At 43.7% G+C, this 14,486-nt stretch overlaps 1 protein-coding gene across 2 annotated transcripts in view; it reads left to right on the forward strand.

Moving 5' to 3' along the window:
- Window positions 1-14,486, forward strand: part of LOC143956699 (uncharacterized) — a 109,610-nt gene that overhangs the window by 79,331 nt on the left and 15,793 nt on the right. For both annotated transcript variants that reach the window (XM_077466896.1, XM_077466897.1), the window contains 4 exons: window positions 5,592-5,671; window positions 6,371-6,410; window positions 11,708-11,793; window positions 13,441-13,480. In XM_077466896.1, the coding sequence (XP_077323022.1) occupies window positions 5,592-5,671; window positions 6,371-6,410; window positions 11,708-11,793; window positions 13,441-13,480 (246 nt within the window). The remainder of the gene's footprint in view (window positions 1-5,591; window positions 5,672-6,370; window positions 6,411-11,707; window positions 11,794-13,440; window positions 13,481-14,486) is intronic.

Below are 14,486 nucleotides of genomic sequence, written 5' to 3' on the forward strand. Positions count from 1 at the left end.
ACATGTAGCAGCGCACTGATTAATACTGCGCCTAAAATAACCAGTATACATAATGGAACATCGTCATAAAATTAGCGAACAATACACTGAATTGAAACTACTGCATGCATAATGTTTAAATGTTTGGTAATTAGTAAAGAATAATTTCAGGCATGGGTATGTAATACATAACTGCACTGGTCCAGCCAGGACAATAGTGCCAACCAGATGAGGGCCACTGGTAGATGACTGACCCCAAAGGTTGCCCTGACCTTGCAGACCTGCTGACACCCTGGATTTGGACATATTTCAAAGTGATAGTACAAGTACACAGACACCAGACTGTAGCAAAGTAACACATATTTTACTTAAGTTTCTTGAAGTAGAAAAGAGCAAGAATGACTTTGGCAGATATCTTTCAGTGTTAAACTTCTACTCTTGGTAAATATACAAAGGTTATGCAATGCAAAGAAAATCAGAGTCAAACAGTAATAACCAGTAGTTCCTAAAATGAACCTTTGACCCCAAGTATGAAAAGAAAAAGAATGACCTTTTATGTCAGACTGCTTTCTTCAAATCCAGATGCCACGGGCCCAAAAAGTTTGTGGCACAATTAATAAACACGTTACAATAATGCAATATTTAACCTCTGAGTAGAGTTCCTCTAATGCGTGCAGATTGAGATTGAGTCCTTTAAGTGGGGGGAGAAGAGGAGAGTGAAGGAGTGTTTGTGATGTAGATGTGGTGTTCAGTGTCTAGGGAGCCGCAAGTAGAATGGGATTCACCTTCTAGGGAGCCGCAAGTAGAGCGGGATTCCCCATCCTGCACAGCCAGGCACACCAAATTTTCACAGTCACTCTTGAGTTAGAGAACAGTTCATGACTTGGATAGAGATGGGAGTTCATGGGATGCCCACTTGACTTCAAACAAACTTCTGGGACAACTTTTCATATATACAGTCTTATAAACAGTCCCTATATACAGCTCCTCCTCTTCCTCCAGCACACTCTTGCTTTTGTAGCGAAAGCCCATTACAAGCAGGGACTCGCAGCCCCTATACTTGGAGAATAGATAGGGTGACACAGCTCACACTTTCCCAGCACTTCCTCTATGTGGTCACTGCTCCCAGCACCACGTCTTTAGGCCCTGTCAGCCCTCCTGGCTGCAGAAGCCCCTTTCACTAGCCCTCCAAGCTAACTTCCCCCCACAGTTCTCTAGACTGACACTCACTAGCCCACCCGGCTGACACTCAGGAGATCTCCATGATGTGCTAACCTACTCCTGCTGTCCTCTCACTTGTTCCCGTGTCTCCAGGAAAGGATTTCTCCATGTGTTGTAGAGGGTCCCTCAAGCACCCGAGCCCCAGGACTGAAGTCACCCCCCCAGTCTAGGGGGTGCCCTCAAGGGCCCCTGACAGCCTCCTCAGCACTCCATCTCCATCTTCCACCCAACTTCCCCTGCTGGCACGGCCCATGGCTATTTATGATGTGGCCTGCCCCCTTCCAACCCCTTTCTGCTAGGGAATGGCTGGGGCCCTCATAAATTATTCCAAATAGCCCCTCCTAGCCTCCACTACTGCATCTTGAAGCTTCTCCAAGGTTCCATAAAACAGGTGGAGGCACCAGAAGAACTGTCCGAATCAGTCACCCAGCCTCTCTGAGTCACTAATCCCTGACCCAGGCCTGGCTCTCAGCCAAGCCAATTTATCTACAATAACAACAACAATATGTACACTAGCACACTAGCTAGAGGGTGCTACAAGTGTTTTCAGCTAGCTCAACAAGGACCCAGAAGGATTGCTGTGCAATGGCGGGCAGCAACAGAAAATAGCATATGCAAAGTGTTGTTTTTTCAAGGCTTTAATGTAAAGAGATGGGATAAAGGTGTCTGCATGCAGTGTCCTTGTAATTTGTACACAGGGTTGGCTTCTGCCTGCTCACCAATCCTGATGATACCAAGGCTCAAGGGAATAGGATGTCTTGGAACAGGCTCTCGAAGAGTCTGCATCCAGTGAAGGGTGCCTGGGCGCTGGGATTCAGCTAGGTCTGTAACGCTGATAATTAGAGTGACCTCCAACAGTCACTCCGCCAACAGGGAGTTGCCAATGGTGGATCTGCTTGCTCACTTGCTGGAGATGATGACACAGTGTCCAGGCTGAGCACTAGAGGGAAGCAGGATCACTGCAGCTGGTGTTACAGAATGTCCCACAATGACACAGGTAAAGTTAGCCAGCACCTGGCTACATATAGTACATACCATACCTGGCTGATACCCCTGGAAGCTGGAAATCACTGAAATAGGCACTGCTACTCCAGTGATCTCCACTTGCTTCTAAGTGCCGCACTGAGTGGCTGGACTTTTGCTTACTGAACACAGGAGGTCAGCTGCTTGGCACCATTCAGAGAAAGCTTTGTATTTTCTTAATGAATGCTAAGTGTTCTCTGATTGGTTGAGGTGGAGAGGTGACATCATGCTCTTTTCTTGTCTTTGAATAAAAGCTATTACCGTATTTATCGACGTATAACACGCGCCGGCGTATAACACGCACCCCAAGTTTAGGAGGGAATTTTAAGGAAAAAAACTTTGAGGGGGGAGGTTTGAGGAAAGAAACTTACATTTAAATGCCCATCAATGCAGCCTTATCAGTGGATCTGGATCTCAAATTTTCCAACAACAAAATCCATCGTGTGTACATAATTCCGACGCACAAAGTTCTACGGATGCTCGAAACCAAGCAGAAGAGCCGCACTGGCTATTGCACTTCAATTTTCTCGGCTCGTCGTACGTCACCACGTTCTTTGCATTTGTCACTTTAAGGCCTGGTTGTTCTGTCTGGTTTGGATGGGAGGAGTGACAGAGTAGAGATAGGAGGGTGTGGACACCTGCATTCTGCCCAGAAAGATCTCCCTTACCTTATATTGAAATGTTCTAGAAGGAAGGCGGGCTGGGGACTGGGGTGCAGGCAGTTTGTATGGAGAGCCCTGGACGGATCATTAACTTGTATTGGCAGGGGCAGGCCTCACATATAAACTGGGGGTCACATGTTCCTAGGAGGAGATGGGAGGAGTTTGATCCAGAGCAGCAACAAGAATGTAACCCACAGGGAGCAGGCTTGAAGGCCTGGGGGTTCAGAGACCCCAGCGCTGGATAGCAGGAACAAAACCTGAAGGCCTGAGGGTTCAGAGACCTCAGTGCTGGATGGTTCCACAGAAACTAAGTCACCAAGTAACTCTGGGATAAGTGGATCAGGCATCCCAGCTTGGGGTTCCATGCGGAACTTGAAGTAGCTGCAAAGAGGATGGAGTAGACTGGTATATCATCCAGGGCTTTCCTGGACTGACACGGGAGGGTCGCAGGAGTCCAGATAGGCAGGTGAGGACTGGGGCTTCCAGCATCCATTTACCACGGTGCTTTTCAGAGGGGCATTGGTCAGTTCATTATGGGAAAGGGACTTTTACTCTCGGGAACCAGGAGGAAGAGGCAGCTCATATTTCTCAAATAACTTTGTAACATACTGCAACTAAGAAGACTAAAGTTTGTTTAAAGTTTGTGGACTGTCTGCTGTTGTGCTATTCGGGCAGGGGAGGAAGAACGGACACAGTTAACAGTGAAGGTATGAACTCACCCAGCAGCTCCCAAGGGAGTAGAGTGCTACAATTACATTATTGAATAATTTTTATTATTATTATATTATTATTTATTATAATTATGTAGCGCCCTCTACCATAGGTAGGTGCTAGCATATGATTTTTGCTAGGGAAACTGTCAACGCAGGTAAATTTCGGCAGGCCTATGCTCTGAGCTAGGCCTGTCTGTTTTGATCTGGGGGCAGGGAGTGGTTAGTGTAGCAGTGGGTGTGACCACCTGTGCTCTAGTTCTGAGGCACCTCCCCTGCTTCCAGGGAGAATGTTCTGGAAGAGGGGAAGGGCCTAGGACTGGAGTGGCAGGCAGCTCATGTGGGAGCCCTGACCAATCCCCAACTGGTATTGGTAGGGGGTGGGCCTCCTATATAAGCTGAGGTAACATGCCACTGGGAGGAGTTGTCGACTGGGAGAAGTGGAGAATGGAGTACTAAACAGCAGCAGGAGGGCACCCTCATCTGGTGGGCGATATGCCGTTAGTGGTGGCTTCCGTGCGCATGCGTGGGAGTGACGTCATCGCTGCTCCGGCGCTGTGAGTGGCCAGAGCAGCGATACCCGGAAGAAGATGGATGCTCCGGACTACAGGGGTCAGCGGTGACATCGCTGGCTCCTGTGTCAGGTAAGTGACACATGCATCGCATAGTAGCCCATTATGCTTTGCAGGGAGACAAAGAGGAAGTAAACCCATCAGGGTTTACTTCCTCTTTAAACTACTAGGCCTCTGGGGATAGGTACTACAGGCCTCTGGCTTAGTAGCAGCAACCAACCAGAGTCAGTATTAGAAAACTATTCAGAGTGGGTTCTTTTGCATACAGAAGAAGATGTGACAAGAAATTAATGTACTACAGCATAAGTTTTATGCAGAAGGAAAGGATTTCTGGGAACTTCACCCTTACACGGTCTTGGGTGAAGTCCTCATCATTACACGGTCATTGATGAGGCATTCCTAGGAGCAATAGTCTGCAGGAGTTAAGAAGAAGAGGAGCAATAATCTGCATGGTGATGCAGGAAAGAGATTGTAGCTGTTACCCACGTGCATCATTCCTTCAGGCTCAAACTACGCTCTAATCTGTAAATCCTATAAATATGATGGCAAAGTGGTCTGGTCTATGGGCATCACATGTACCCCTTTCCCCAACCAAGTTATATCCCCTAATAAACAAAAACAAAACAGAGCAAATAACTGTTCATTGTCTCTAAAGTGATATATGGAAGTCTGGCAGCGGGGTGATTTGGTGGATGTTTGTTACTAGTGGCAACTACACTGCTACAATTATTTATAGTTATTTATTACATTATAATTTATGATTTAGTGTTTCAAACTTTATCATACCCGGGTTGTCTACTAGACTCTTATTTGGACAGATTTAAGTGAGTTATTCCTAAGAATTACAGGCCTACAATATAAAACGCCAAATTTCCATGCAAAACATTGTAGAGCTTTGAGCATCAAAAATCTGACCTAATCATACCGCCAGGGAGGTTAATGGTATATTGGTACATATAGGAGCTGCAATTTAGAAAAAGAAAAAGGTGAAAATGAGTGGCGCTTTATTATAATTGGGGTTCTTGTACAGGGGCGGCCTTATCCAGTGCAATATAAATTCTAGCATATTTCTTCCACCCATAAAGTCCAAGTGTTGCATACAGCTACTCAAAGACATGAATGACTGTGTGCGACTGTACTTGCGTATACGTTGATACTCATGTAAATACTCATATCAAATGGGCGTATGCTAAGAATAGACATTTTTTATATATTTTTTTTTTAAACGTCAGTGCTTGATTACAGCCAGACAGCCATTTATGTCTACATGGCTGTACACAGCACCTAGGTTTCCCAATAAAGTAAATACACCAGAATTGATGTTGCATGAGCTCAGGGCACCCCTGTGCAAGAGCCTTGACAGTTTGAGTTTTGTCTTCTCAACTTTGAGTCCTTCAGTGCATTGTCCTATTTTTCTTTCACAGGGATTGAAAGAAACCCTCAGAGCCAGCATAGAGGACCATTTAACCCTAATCAACGACAAGCACTTCAACAAGGGCAAGCGGTAAGAGGACAGGCACATTTTCAGTCCATAGTAAGGGGTGGATTTACTAAAGGCAAATAGATTGTGCACTTTGCAAAGTGCAGTAGCTCCAGGGCTTAACAAATGATAAAGCTTCAAAGCTGCAAAGAGTACCCAATCACGTGGAAGGCATATTTAAAAAAAAAACTAATTTTTTCTTGCACGTGATTGGATGATAGAAGTCAGCAGAGCTTCTGCTCATTTACTCATTTATTGTAAGTGTACTGTCTGCCCTTATGTTTTAAAGCGCTGCGCAAACTGTTGGCGCTATATAAATCCTGTATAATGATAATAATAATAATTTACTAAGCTCTGGAGCATCTGCTCTTTCAGAGTGCAACTGCACATTGCAAATTGCACATTCTAGCCTTTACTAAATCAACCCCTTAGCCTCTGGAATTCAATCAACTTTTATGTATAGATGTCTGTACTGTATACGCAGGACTGCAAACTTGGTTCAATCCAATCATTTAAAATCAGCAAGAAAACAAAATCTTTATTACCTGCTCTTATGGGAAAAAAGCCATTCTATCAGGCTATAGATAAACCAGGCATTATCTGCCAAGGCGGGGGACTGCAGTAACTGCATGAGTTTGGGATGAGTGAGGATTTTTATATATTGCAGGAATTATTTCTCAATATGTCAATAATAGACATTGTTTTCTTTTTTTTTCAATCCAGGGATTTAGTCACAGAACAAATTCTTCAGTCTACAGGACAGGTAATCTTTCATCTTTTATATATATATATATATATATATATATATATATATATACAGTGCCTTGCGAAAGTATTCGGCCCCCTTAAACTTTTCAACCTTTTGCCACATTTCAGGCTTCAAACATAAAGATATAAAATTTTAATTTTTTGTGAAGAATCACCAACAAGTGGGACACAATTGTGAAGTGAAACGAAATCTATTGGATAATTTAAACTTTTTTAGCAAATAAAAGACTGAAAAGTGGTGCGTGCAAAATTATTCGGCCCCTTTACTTTCAGTGCAGCAAACTCACTCCAGAAGTTCAGCGAGGATCTCTGAATGATCCAATGTTGTCCTAAATGACTGATGGTGATAAATAGAATCCACCTGTGTGTAATCAAGTCTCTGTATAAATGCACCTGCTCTGTGATAGTCTCAGGGTTCTGTTGAAAGCGCAGAGAGCATCATGAAGACCAAGGAACACACCAGGCAGGTCTGTAATACTGTTGTGGAGAAGTTTAAAGCCGGATTTGGATACAAAAAGATTTCTCAAGCTTTAAACATCCCAAGGAGCACTGTGCAAGCAATCATTTTGAAATGGAAGGAGTATCAGACCACTGCAAATCTACCTGGCCGTCCCTCTAAACTTTCAGCTCAGACAAGGAGAAGACTGATCAGAGATGCAGCCAACTGATCAGAGATGCAGCCAAGAGGCCCATGATCACTCTGGATGAACTGCAGAGAACTACAGCTGAGGTGGGAGAGTCTGTCCATAGGACAACAATCAGTCGTACACTGCACAAATCTGGTCTTTATGGAAGAGTGGCAAGAAGAAAGCCATTTCTCAAAGATATCCATAAAAAGTCTCGTCTAAAGTTTGCCACGAGCCACCTGGGAGACACACCAAACATGTGGAAGAAGGTGCTCTGGTCAGATGAAACCAAAATCTAACTTTTTGCCCACAATGAAAAACGATATGTTTGGCGTAAAAGCAACACAGCTCATCACCCTCAACACACCATCCCCACTGTCAAACATGGAGGTGTCAGCATCATGGTTTGGGCCTGCTTTTCTTCAGCAGGGACAGGGAAGATGGTTAAAATTGAAGGGAAGATGGATGCAGCCAAATACAGAACCATTCTGGATGAAAACCTGTTGGAGTCTGCAAAAGACCTGAAACTGGGACGGAGATTTATCTTCCAACAAGACAATGATCCCAAACATACAGCAAAATCTACAAAGGAATGGTTCACAAATAAACGTATCCAGGTGTTAGAATGGCCAAGTCAAAGTCCAGACCTGAATCCAATCGAGAATCTGTGGAAAGAGCTGAAAACTGCTGTTCACAAACGCTCTCCATCCAACCTCACTGAGCTCGAGCTGTTTTGCAAGGAAGAATGGGCAAGAATTTCAGTCTCTCGATGTGCAAAACTGATAGAGACATACCCCAAGCGACTTGCAGCTGTAATCGCAGCAAAAGGTGGCTCTACAAAGTATTAACGCAAGGGGGCCGAATAATTTTGCACGCCCCACTTTTCATTTTTTTATTAGTTAAAAAAGTTTCAAAAATCCAATAGATTTCATTCCACTTCACAATTGTGTCCCACTTGTTGGTGATTCTTCACAAAAAATAAAAATTGTATATCTTTATGTTTGAAGCCTGAAATGTGGCAAAAGGTTGAAAAGTTCAAGGGGGCCGAATACTTTCGCAAGGCACTGTATATATATATATATATATATATATATATATATATATATATATATATATATATATATATAAATGTATATGTGTGTGTGTATTCGGTAAATTTTATTGAAGTCTGAACCTGAATACATCATAGGTGAAAATATCAGATATTAAAGTGGCATTAAACTCAATAGCAAAATTGTAATATATCGCAGCTTATCAATCATTGGATGTGGTGGCTGCATTATTATTTTTTTTCCCCCTCTGTTTTCACATGATGATCCAGACACTAACGTACCTCCTGTATTAGTGAGACACAACTCTAGATGAAGTGGCAACAGAGCATGGCCAAACTCCAGTTAACACTTTTTTAAGCAGTTACCGCAACAGTTTTGTTTGCTTTTGGGATCAAAGTTTTACATAAATAGATGATCATTGATCATTGTAAGCACCCCTGTTAGTCATAAACGGTTTGTCTCAACTAGTTAGCTGCTACATCTACAAGACAGCTTGTTCTGTTGAAATACAACACATTTATTGGCAGGATTACTAGGTGAAAATAAAGTAAATAAAGCTTAAACAATGAATGCAGCTACCAAACCTAAGAATTGGTAAGCTGCAATATAATAAAAGTTTGCTTTTGGGTTTAATACCGCTTTCAATGTCTTTTTAATTATTCAAAGTATTGAAAAGAAATCTCTGATTTCCATTTGTAGTGATTTAATCATTGCCTTTGAATTTCTATACTAGTTTAGGATCACCTTTCAGAGATTACTTGGTTTTTTAATACTTGCATGTATAATTTCCCTATCGGCGCAGAAGCGTCAGGCTGTAAATCTATCCTATTTCCTACTTAAGCTCAAAAATTTCATGTGGAAAAGGTGCCGGATTGAAAGGACTACATAAAAGAAAACAAAACCCTCCAGAGAGTGCAAATACTATATTTTAAGACCAGTACAAAATTAATTGTGAATGGTTACTATTGCACTTAAAGCCAAACTTTAGCAATAAAATACTCTTTGGTTTTTGTTAACATGGGTTTGGGTTATAAAGCGTAACAGGTTAGGCATAGTTTGACATTTAGGAAAAAACACATATAGCAAATAAAACAATAAGAGGCCAAAATAATAGGAAATCATGTTACTCCATTCTGATTGGATCTTAGCAGAATACAATTAGAGAAGGATGGGAATGAGGCATGAAATTCTGCTTCTTAACCCTGTCCTAGTTTGTACAAGAAATGGTGCCAAAACAAATAGATATTGGAAGTAACCCTTTCACTTTTACCCAATAGCTTACCTGTATAAAAAAAATGTGGATTTATGTCTTTCCAGCGGCCCGTGTCTTGAAAAGCCGCCACTTTTTTGCTCCCTTTGCTGGCTGCTGTTGTTCCTCCTTTCGTCTTGTTTGTCCTGTTGCCGCATACAGTAGATTACCAAAAGTATTGAGACACTTGCCTTTACACGCACATGAACTTTAATGGCATCCCAGTCTTAGTCCGTAGGGTTCAATATTGATTTGGCTTTAACTCTTCTGGGAAGGCTGTCCACAAGGTTTAGGAGTGTGTCTGTGGGAATGTTTGACTATTCTTCCTGAAGCGGATTTGTGAGGTCAGGCACTGATGTTGAACGATATTCCTCCACTCCAAACTCGCTCATCCATGTCTTTATGGACCTTGATTTGTGCACTGGTCCAAATCATTTGGTGGAGGGGGGAATTATGGTGTGGGGCTGTTTTTCAGGAGTTGAGCCCCTTAGTTCCAGTAATGGGAACTCCTAAGGTGTCAGCATACCAATACCTTTTGGGCAATTTCATGCTCCCAACTTTGTGGGAACAGTTTGGGGATGGCTCCTTCCTGTTCCAACATGACTGCGCACCAGTGCACAAAGCAAGGTCCATAAAGACATGTATGAGCGAGTTTGGGGTGGAGGAACTTGACTGGCCTGCACGTAGAACACATGCAGCACCTGGGAAATGAAGTGGAGTTGGTGAATGAAGAAGTGGGTTCTTTTCAATATACAGCCTGCTGGAAAGGTAAGTATATTTAAAGTGGTTGTAAAGGCAAGACTTTTTTCACCTTCATGCGTTCCCTGCATTAGGGTAAAAAAATGTCCCAGTATTTGTATACCCCCCTCACCTCCCTATATACTTACCTGAGTCCTATCTCAGTCCAGCACTATGCCCTTCTGCAGCAGCCCTGGTCACTGTTCCTTTCCTCACAGGAAAAAGAGGCAACAGCCATTTACGAAAGGGAAATTCAATTTGCACTACAAGTGCAAACTACAAGTACAAAGTGCACTTGAAATTGCACTACAAATACACTTGGAAGTGCAGTCGCTGTAAATCTGAAGGGTAGATCTGAAATGAGGGGAAGCTCTTCTGATTTTATTATCCAATCATGTGCGAGCTAAAATGCTGTTTTTTATTTTCCTTGCATGTCTCCATCGGATCTACAGCGACTGCACTTCCAAGTGCACTTTCAGTGCAATTTCAAGTGCACTTTGCACTTGTAGTGCAAAGTGGATTTGCCTTTAGTAAATAACCCCCATTGGCTTCTGCTGCTGTCAATCAAACCCTTTGAGGAGGGCGTGGGGCCGAGCTGCGCTATGTGTGTGTCGATGGGCACACACAGCCTAACTCAGGAGCGAGACCGCAGGTGTGGCCTGCTGTGGTGGCACACACAGAAGAGGAGGAACCAAGCTTGCCAAAGGGGAACCCCAGTAAAGAAGGTACATGGCCCCTCTGTGCAATATATTGCACAGAGTAGGTAAGTATAACATGTTTGTTATTTTAGAACAAAAATGTTAGCCTTTACAACCTCTAAGGCCGCGTACACACGGGCGGACTGTCCGCCCAACTAGGTTCGTCAAACAGTTTGACAAACAGTCCGTTCAAAATTAGCATGAACGGACTTGACCACACATGACGAACGAACAGTCCGCTGAAAACTTGCGCGATGACGTGAACGGCACGTACGACGGGACGAGAAATTCGACGTCCAATACACTGCAATGCAACCTTCGCCGTGTAAATTCTTTCTGAGCATGCGTGAGACTTAGTTTGTCGAACAAGCCTACACACGAGCGGACTGTCCGCTCAAACCAAGTTTCAGCGGACAGTCTTACGGAAATTCCGAAAAACTTTGTTCGTCAGACTGTCCGCTGAAACTGTCCGCTGAAGCCCACACACGAGCGGACTGTCCGCTGAAACACTGTTCAGCGGACAAAGTTGGGCGAACAGTCCGCCCGTGTGTACGCGGCCTAAGGCCCTTTTCATAATTCACATAGTGTGAAAAATCACATTTTGGGTGGGCAATTTTCACACGTAGGACAGCCCATTCACTTCAATGGCTGTCTTATGCATGTTTGTCACTCAAATGAAGCTCCTGTGTTGTGACAACAGCAGAAAAATCGCACTGCATTTGGGGTGCTGCTTAGAATGAATGTGTGTGGCACATTTTACAGCGCTTGCCACACAATTTGTAATCACGGTCAGAATCGTCAAGTGTGAATGGGGCCTTTATTATGAAAAACTATGTTAACCTGAAACACACAGACTAATGTTTTTTTAACTTTCAAATCTGTGTCTCCAACCTTATCAGTCACTGCTTTATTCTGCTTTACTTTTACAGGGAACGTAAGCAGCCCTCAGAGAGTACAAAACCAGTTTACACAACCTAGTTCAGGACCAGTATACCAACCAGGGGCATCTTATATGGTAAGGGGAATCAATTACATCCGAAATATAAATAAATAAAAATGGCTACAACTAAAGAATTTAGAATAACACTGAATATGACACAATTGGCATATACATATAAAGAACAGCCCCAACATGCCCAATTTACTTCTCATATTCTTCACTTCCTCATATCTTGCCTTGGCCGACCTTTGCCCAGCAGGCTACTGGCAGCAATATAAAGAAATGGCCTTTAATTCCACTTCTATTTGTATATACATCTCCTACCAGGGAGAAACACTGAATTCTCATAGAATATGTAAACCCAACATTTCATATCCCTGATAGGTGCCTGCTGTACCATGTACTTGTATGAAAAAGTATCCACTTCTCTTTGTATTGCTTACTTTGTGTGACAACCCTGGTGTTCCTGCCAATCCCTCTGCTGTCCTATTAAAAACTGACAATACTAAGCATGAGAGCATGGCATGGTCAATTTTTTGGCTCTGCTGACACCCCTCCCCCTGCACAGCATTTCACTGGGAAAACCAGTGTACTGCTGCTTCTCCTCTCTGAGCTCCTTATGGAGCATACAGAGTATTTGATCACGTGTAAAAAAATGAAAAAACATTTTTATAATTTTTTATTTTTTTGTATGTATGCACAAATGTTTTGCCTTTCATTTCTATTTTAAACTGAATGGGTTGGCTTACAAGATGAGGGTTTACATATACTTTAAAGCCGGAGTCCGCCGGGAGTTCCGCCGTTTTTTTTTTTAAAAGCCAGCAGCTACAAATACTGCAGCTGCTGACTTAAAATAGTGACACTTACCCCCCCAGCGCGCCCGCGATGTCGGCATCCGAAGCCGATCTCTCGATCGTCTCTCGGGTGCTGCCGCCGCCATCTTGGGTATGGGAATCAGGAAGTGGAGCCTTTCGGCTTCATTTCCTGGTTCCCTACTGCACATGCGTGAGTCGCGCTGTGCAATAAGGATGGTCCCCGCTGTCTCTGGGATCCGTGTGTTTCCCAGCAGGCAGCGGGGGACTTTCAGAAAGGGGCGTAGATTCTGCGGAAAGGGGCGTACCTTCTGCAGAATCTACGCCGGAAGTGGGTGCAGATACCTGTACTGTACAGGTATCTGCACCCCCCTCCCCCCTGAAAGGTGCCAATTGTGGTGCCGGAGGGGGGGAGGATTCCAATGAGCGGAAGGTCCACTTTAGGGTGGACCTCCGCTTTAACTATGTGCTTTACCTTTATGCACACATTACACTTTGCCTTTGTCAAAACTCCCAAAAAATATTGGCTCTACCTAACTAGTGATCGCCATGGCCTTTCCTGCTCTGGATTAAAATGTGTAAATATGGGTAAAGGCTTGTAACACTTTTGTCTTAATATTATTCTTAGGATGTTTTGAAAGCTGACAAAAAATAAAACCCTGTAACAGGAGAAGTCCCAATGCAGGGAAGATAGGGTTTCCTTATATGAAAAACCCATCTCCTATCTAGTTTAAAATAACAGTTTTATTAAATACTTTAAATAGCAGTACAAAATTACAAAAATTCTGCTAATATTCAAAATATAATATAATAAGTTTTAAATGCTCTAGAAATACTATATAAAACAATGTACTTTAATTTGTATAAGTTAAACCTATATGATAACATTTTATATATATTTATCTTGCAGTTCCCACCTCCACGTTTCCAAATGCCATATGCCCCACAAGGTATTTTTCCATTTTCAAACTTTACCTCCATTTGCCATTAAATAAATTGTACGTAATGCTTGCTAGACTCAGGGAATCCCAAGGGGGTATGCCCACCACTTTTGGTGAGAGGTTTATGGACAGTATTGCTTCTTAAAGGAAACCTGTAGTGAAGAATTAAGGGGAGCATTTTCACATTTTCCAGCATCAACTGCTTTACATTCAGTCAGACATTCTAAGGGTCCTTTCACACGGGGTGGATCCATGATGATCCGCCCCATGGATATCCGCTTGCTCAGCAGGGATTGCTCCGTCGATCCCCACTGAGCAAGCAGAGGACAGGTCTTTCTCTGCACACTGCGCAGGGACGGACCTGTCAGAGGGCCGCTCTCCCCTATGGGACCTCGGATAACGACGGACCGCAGTGATCCGATCTGATGATGGAGGAAAAGTAGGTTTTTCCTCCATCACACTTTTTCTGATAGGAGCGGGTCAGATGTCAGCGGACATGTCACTGCTGACATCCGACGCATCCACAGACCCCTATGGAGCATGTGAAAAACTGGCAGGCGGGCCTGAACGGATCGGCCATGTGAAAGAGGCCTAAATCTCAGAGCTATAAAAGAATTAGGAAAGAATTAGGACTCTTTCACATGGCCGATCCGTTCAGGTCCGCCTGTCAGTATTCCAGGCGGACCTGAACGGATGCTCCATAGAGGTCTATGGAGCGTCAGGTGTCAGCGGTGACATGTCCGCTGACATCTGACCCGCTCCGATCTGAAAAGGTGTGACGGAGGAAAAACCTACTTTTCCATCCGTCATCGGATCGGGTGAGGACGGACACTGTGGTCCGTCGTCATCCGATCTCCCATAGGGGAGAGCAGCGCTCTGACAGGTCCGTCCCTGCACAGTGTGCAGAGACGGACCTGTCCTCTGCCTGCTCAGCGGGGATCGACGGAGCAATCCCCGATGAGCAAGCGAATATCCACGGGGCGGATCATCACCGATCCGCCTCATGTGAAAGGAC

The sequence above is a fragment of the Lithobates pipiens genome, unplaced genomic scaffold (genome assembly GCF_037356315.1).
Source record: "Lithobates pipiens isolate NorthernLeopardFrog02 unplaced genomic scaffold, aLitPip1_a1.2 Scaffold_4, whole genome shotgun sequence".
In the NCBI taxonomy this organism is placed as follows: Eukaryota; Metazoa; Chordata; class Amphibia; order Anura; family Ranidae; genus Lithobates; species Lithobates pipiens.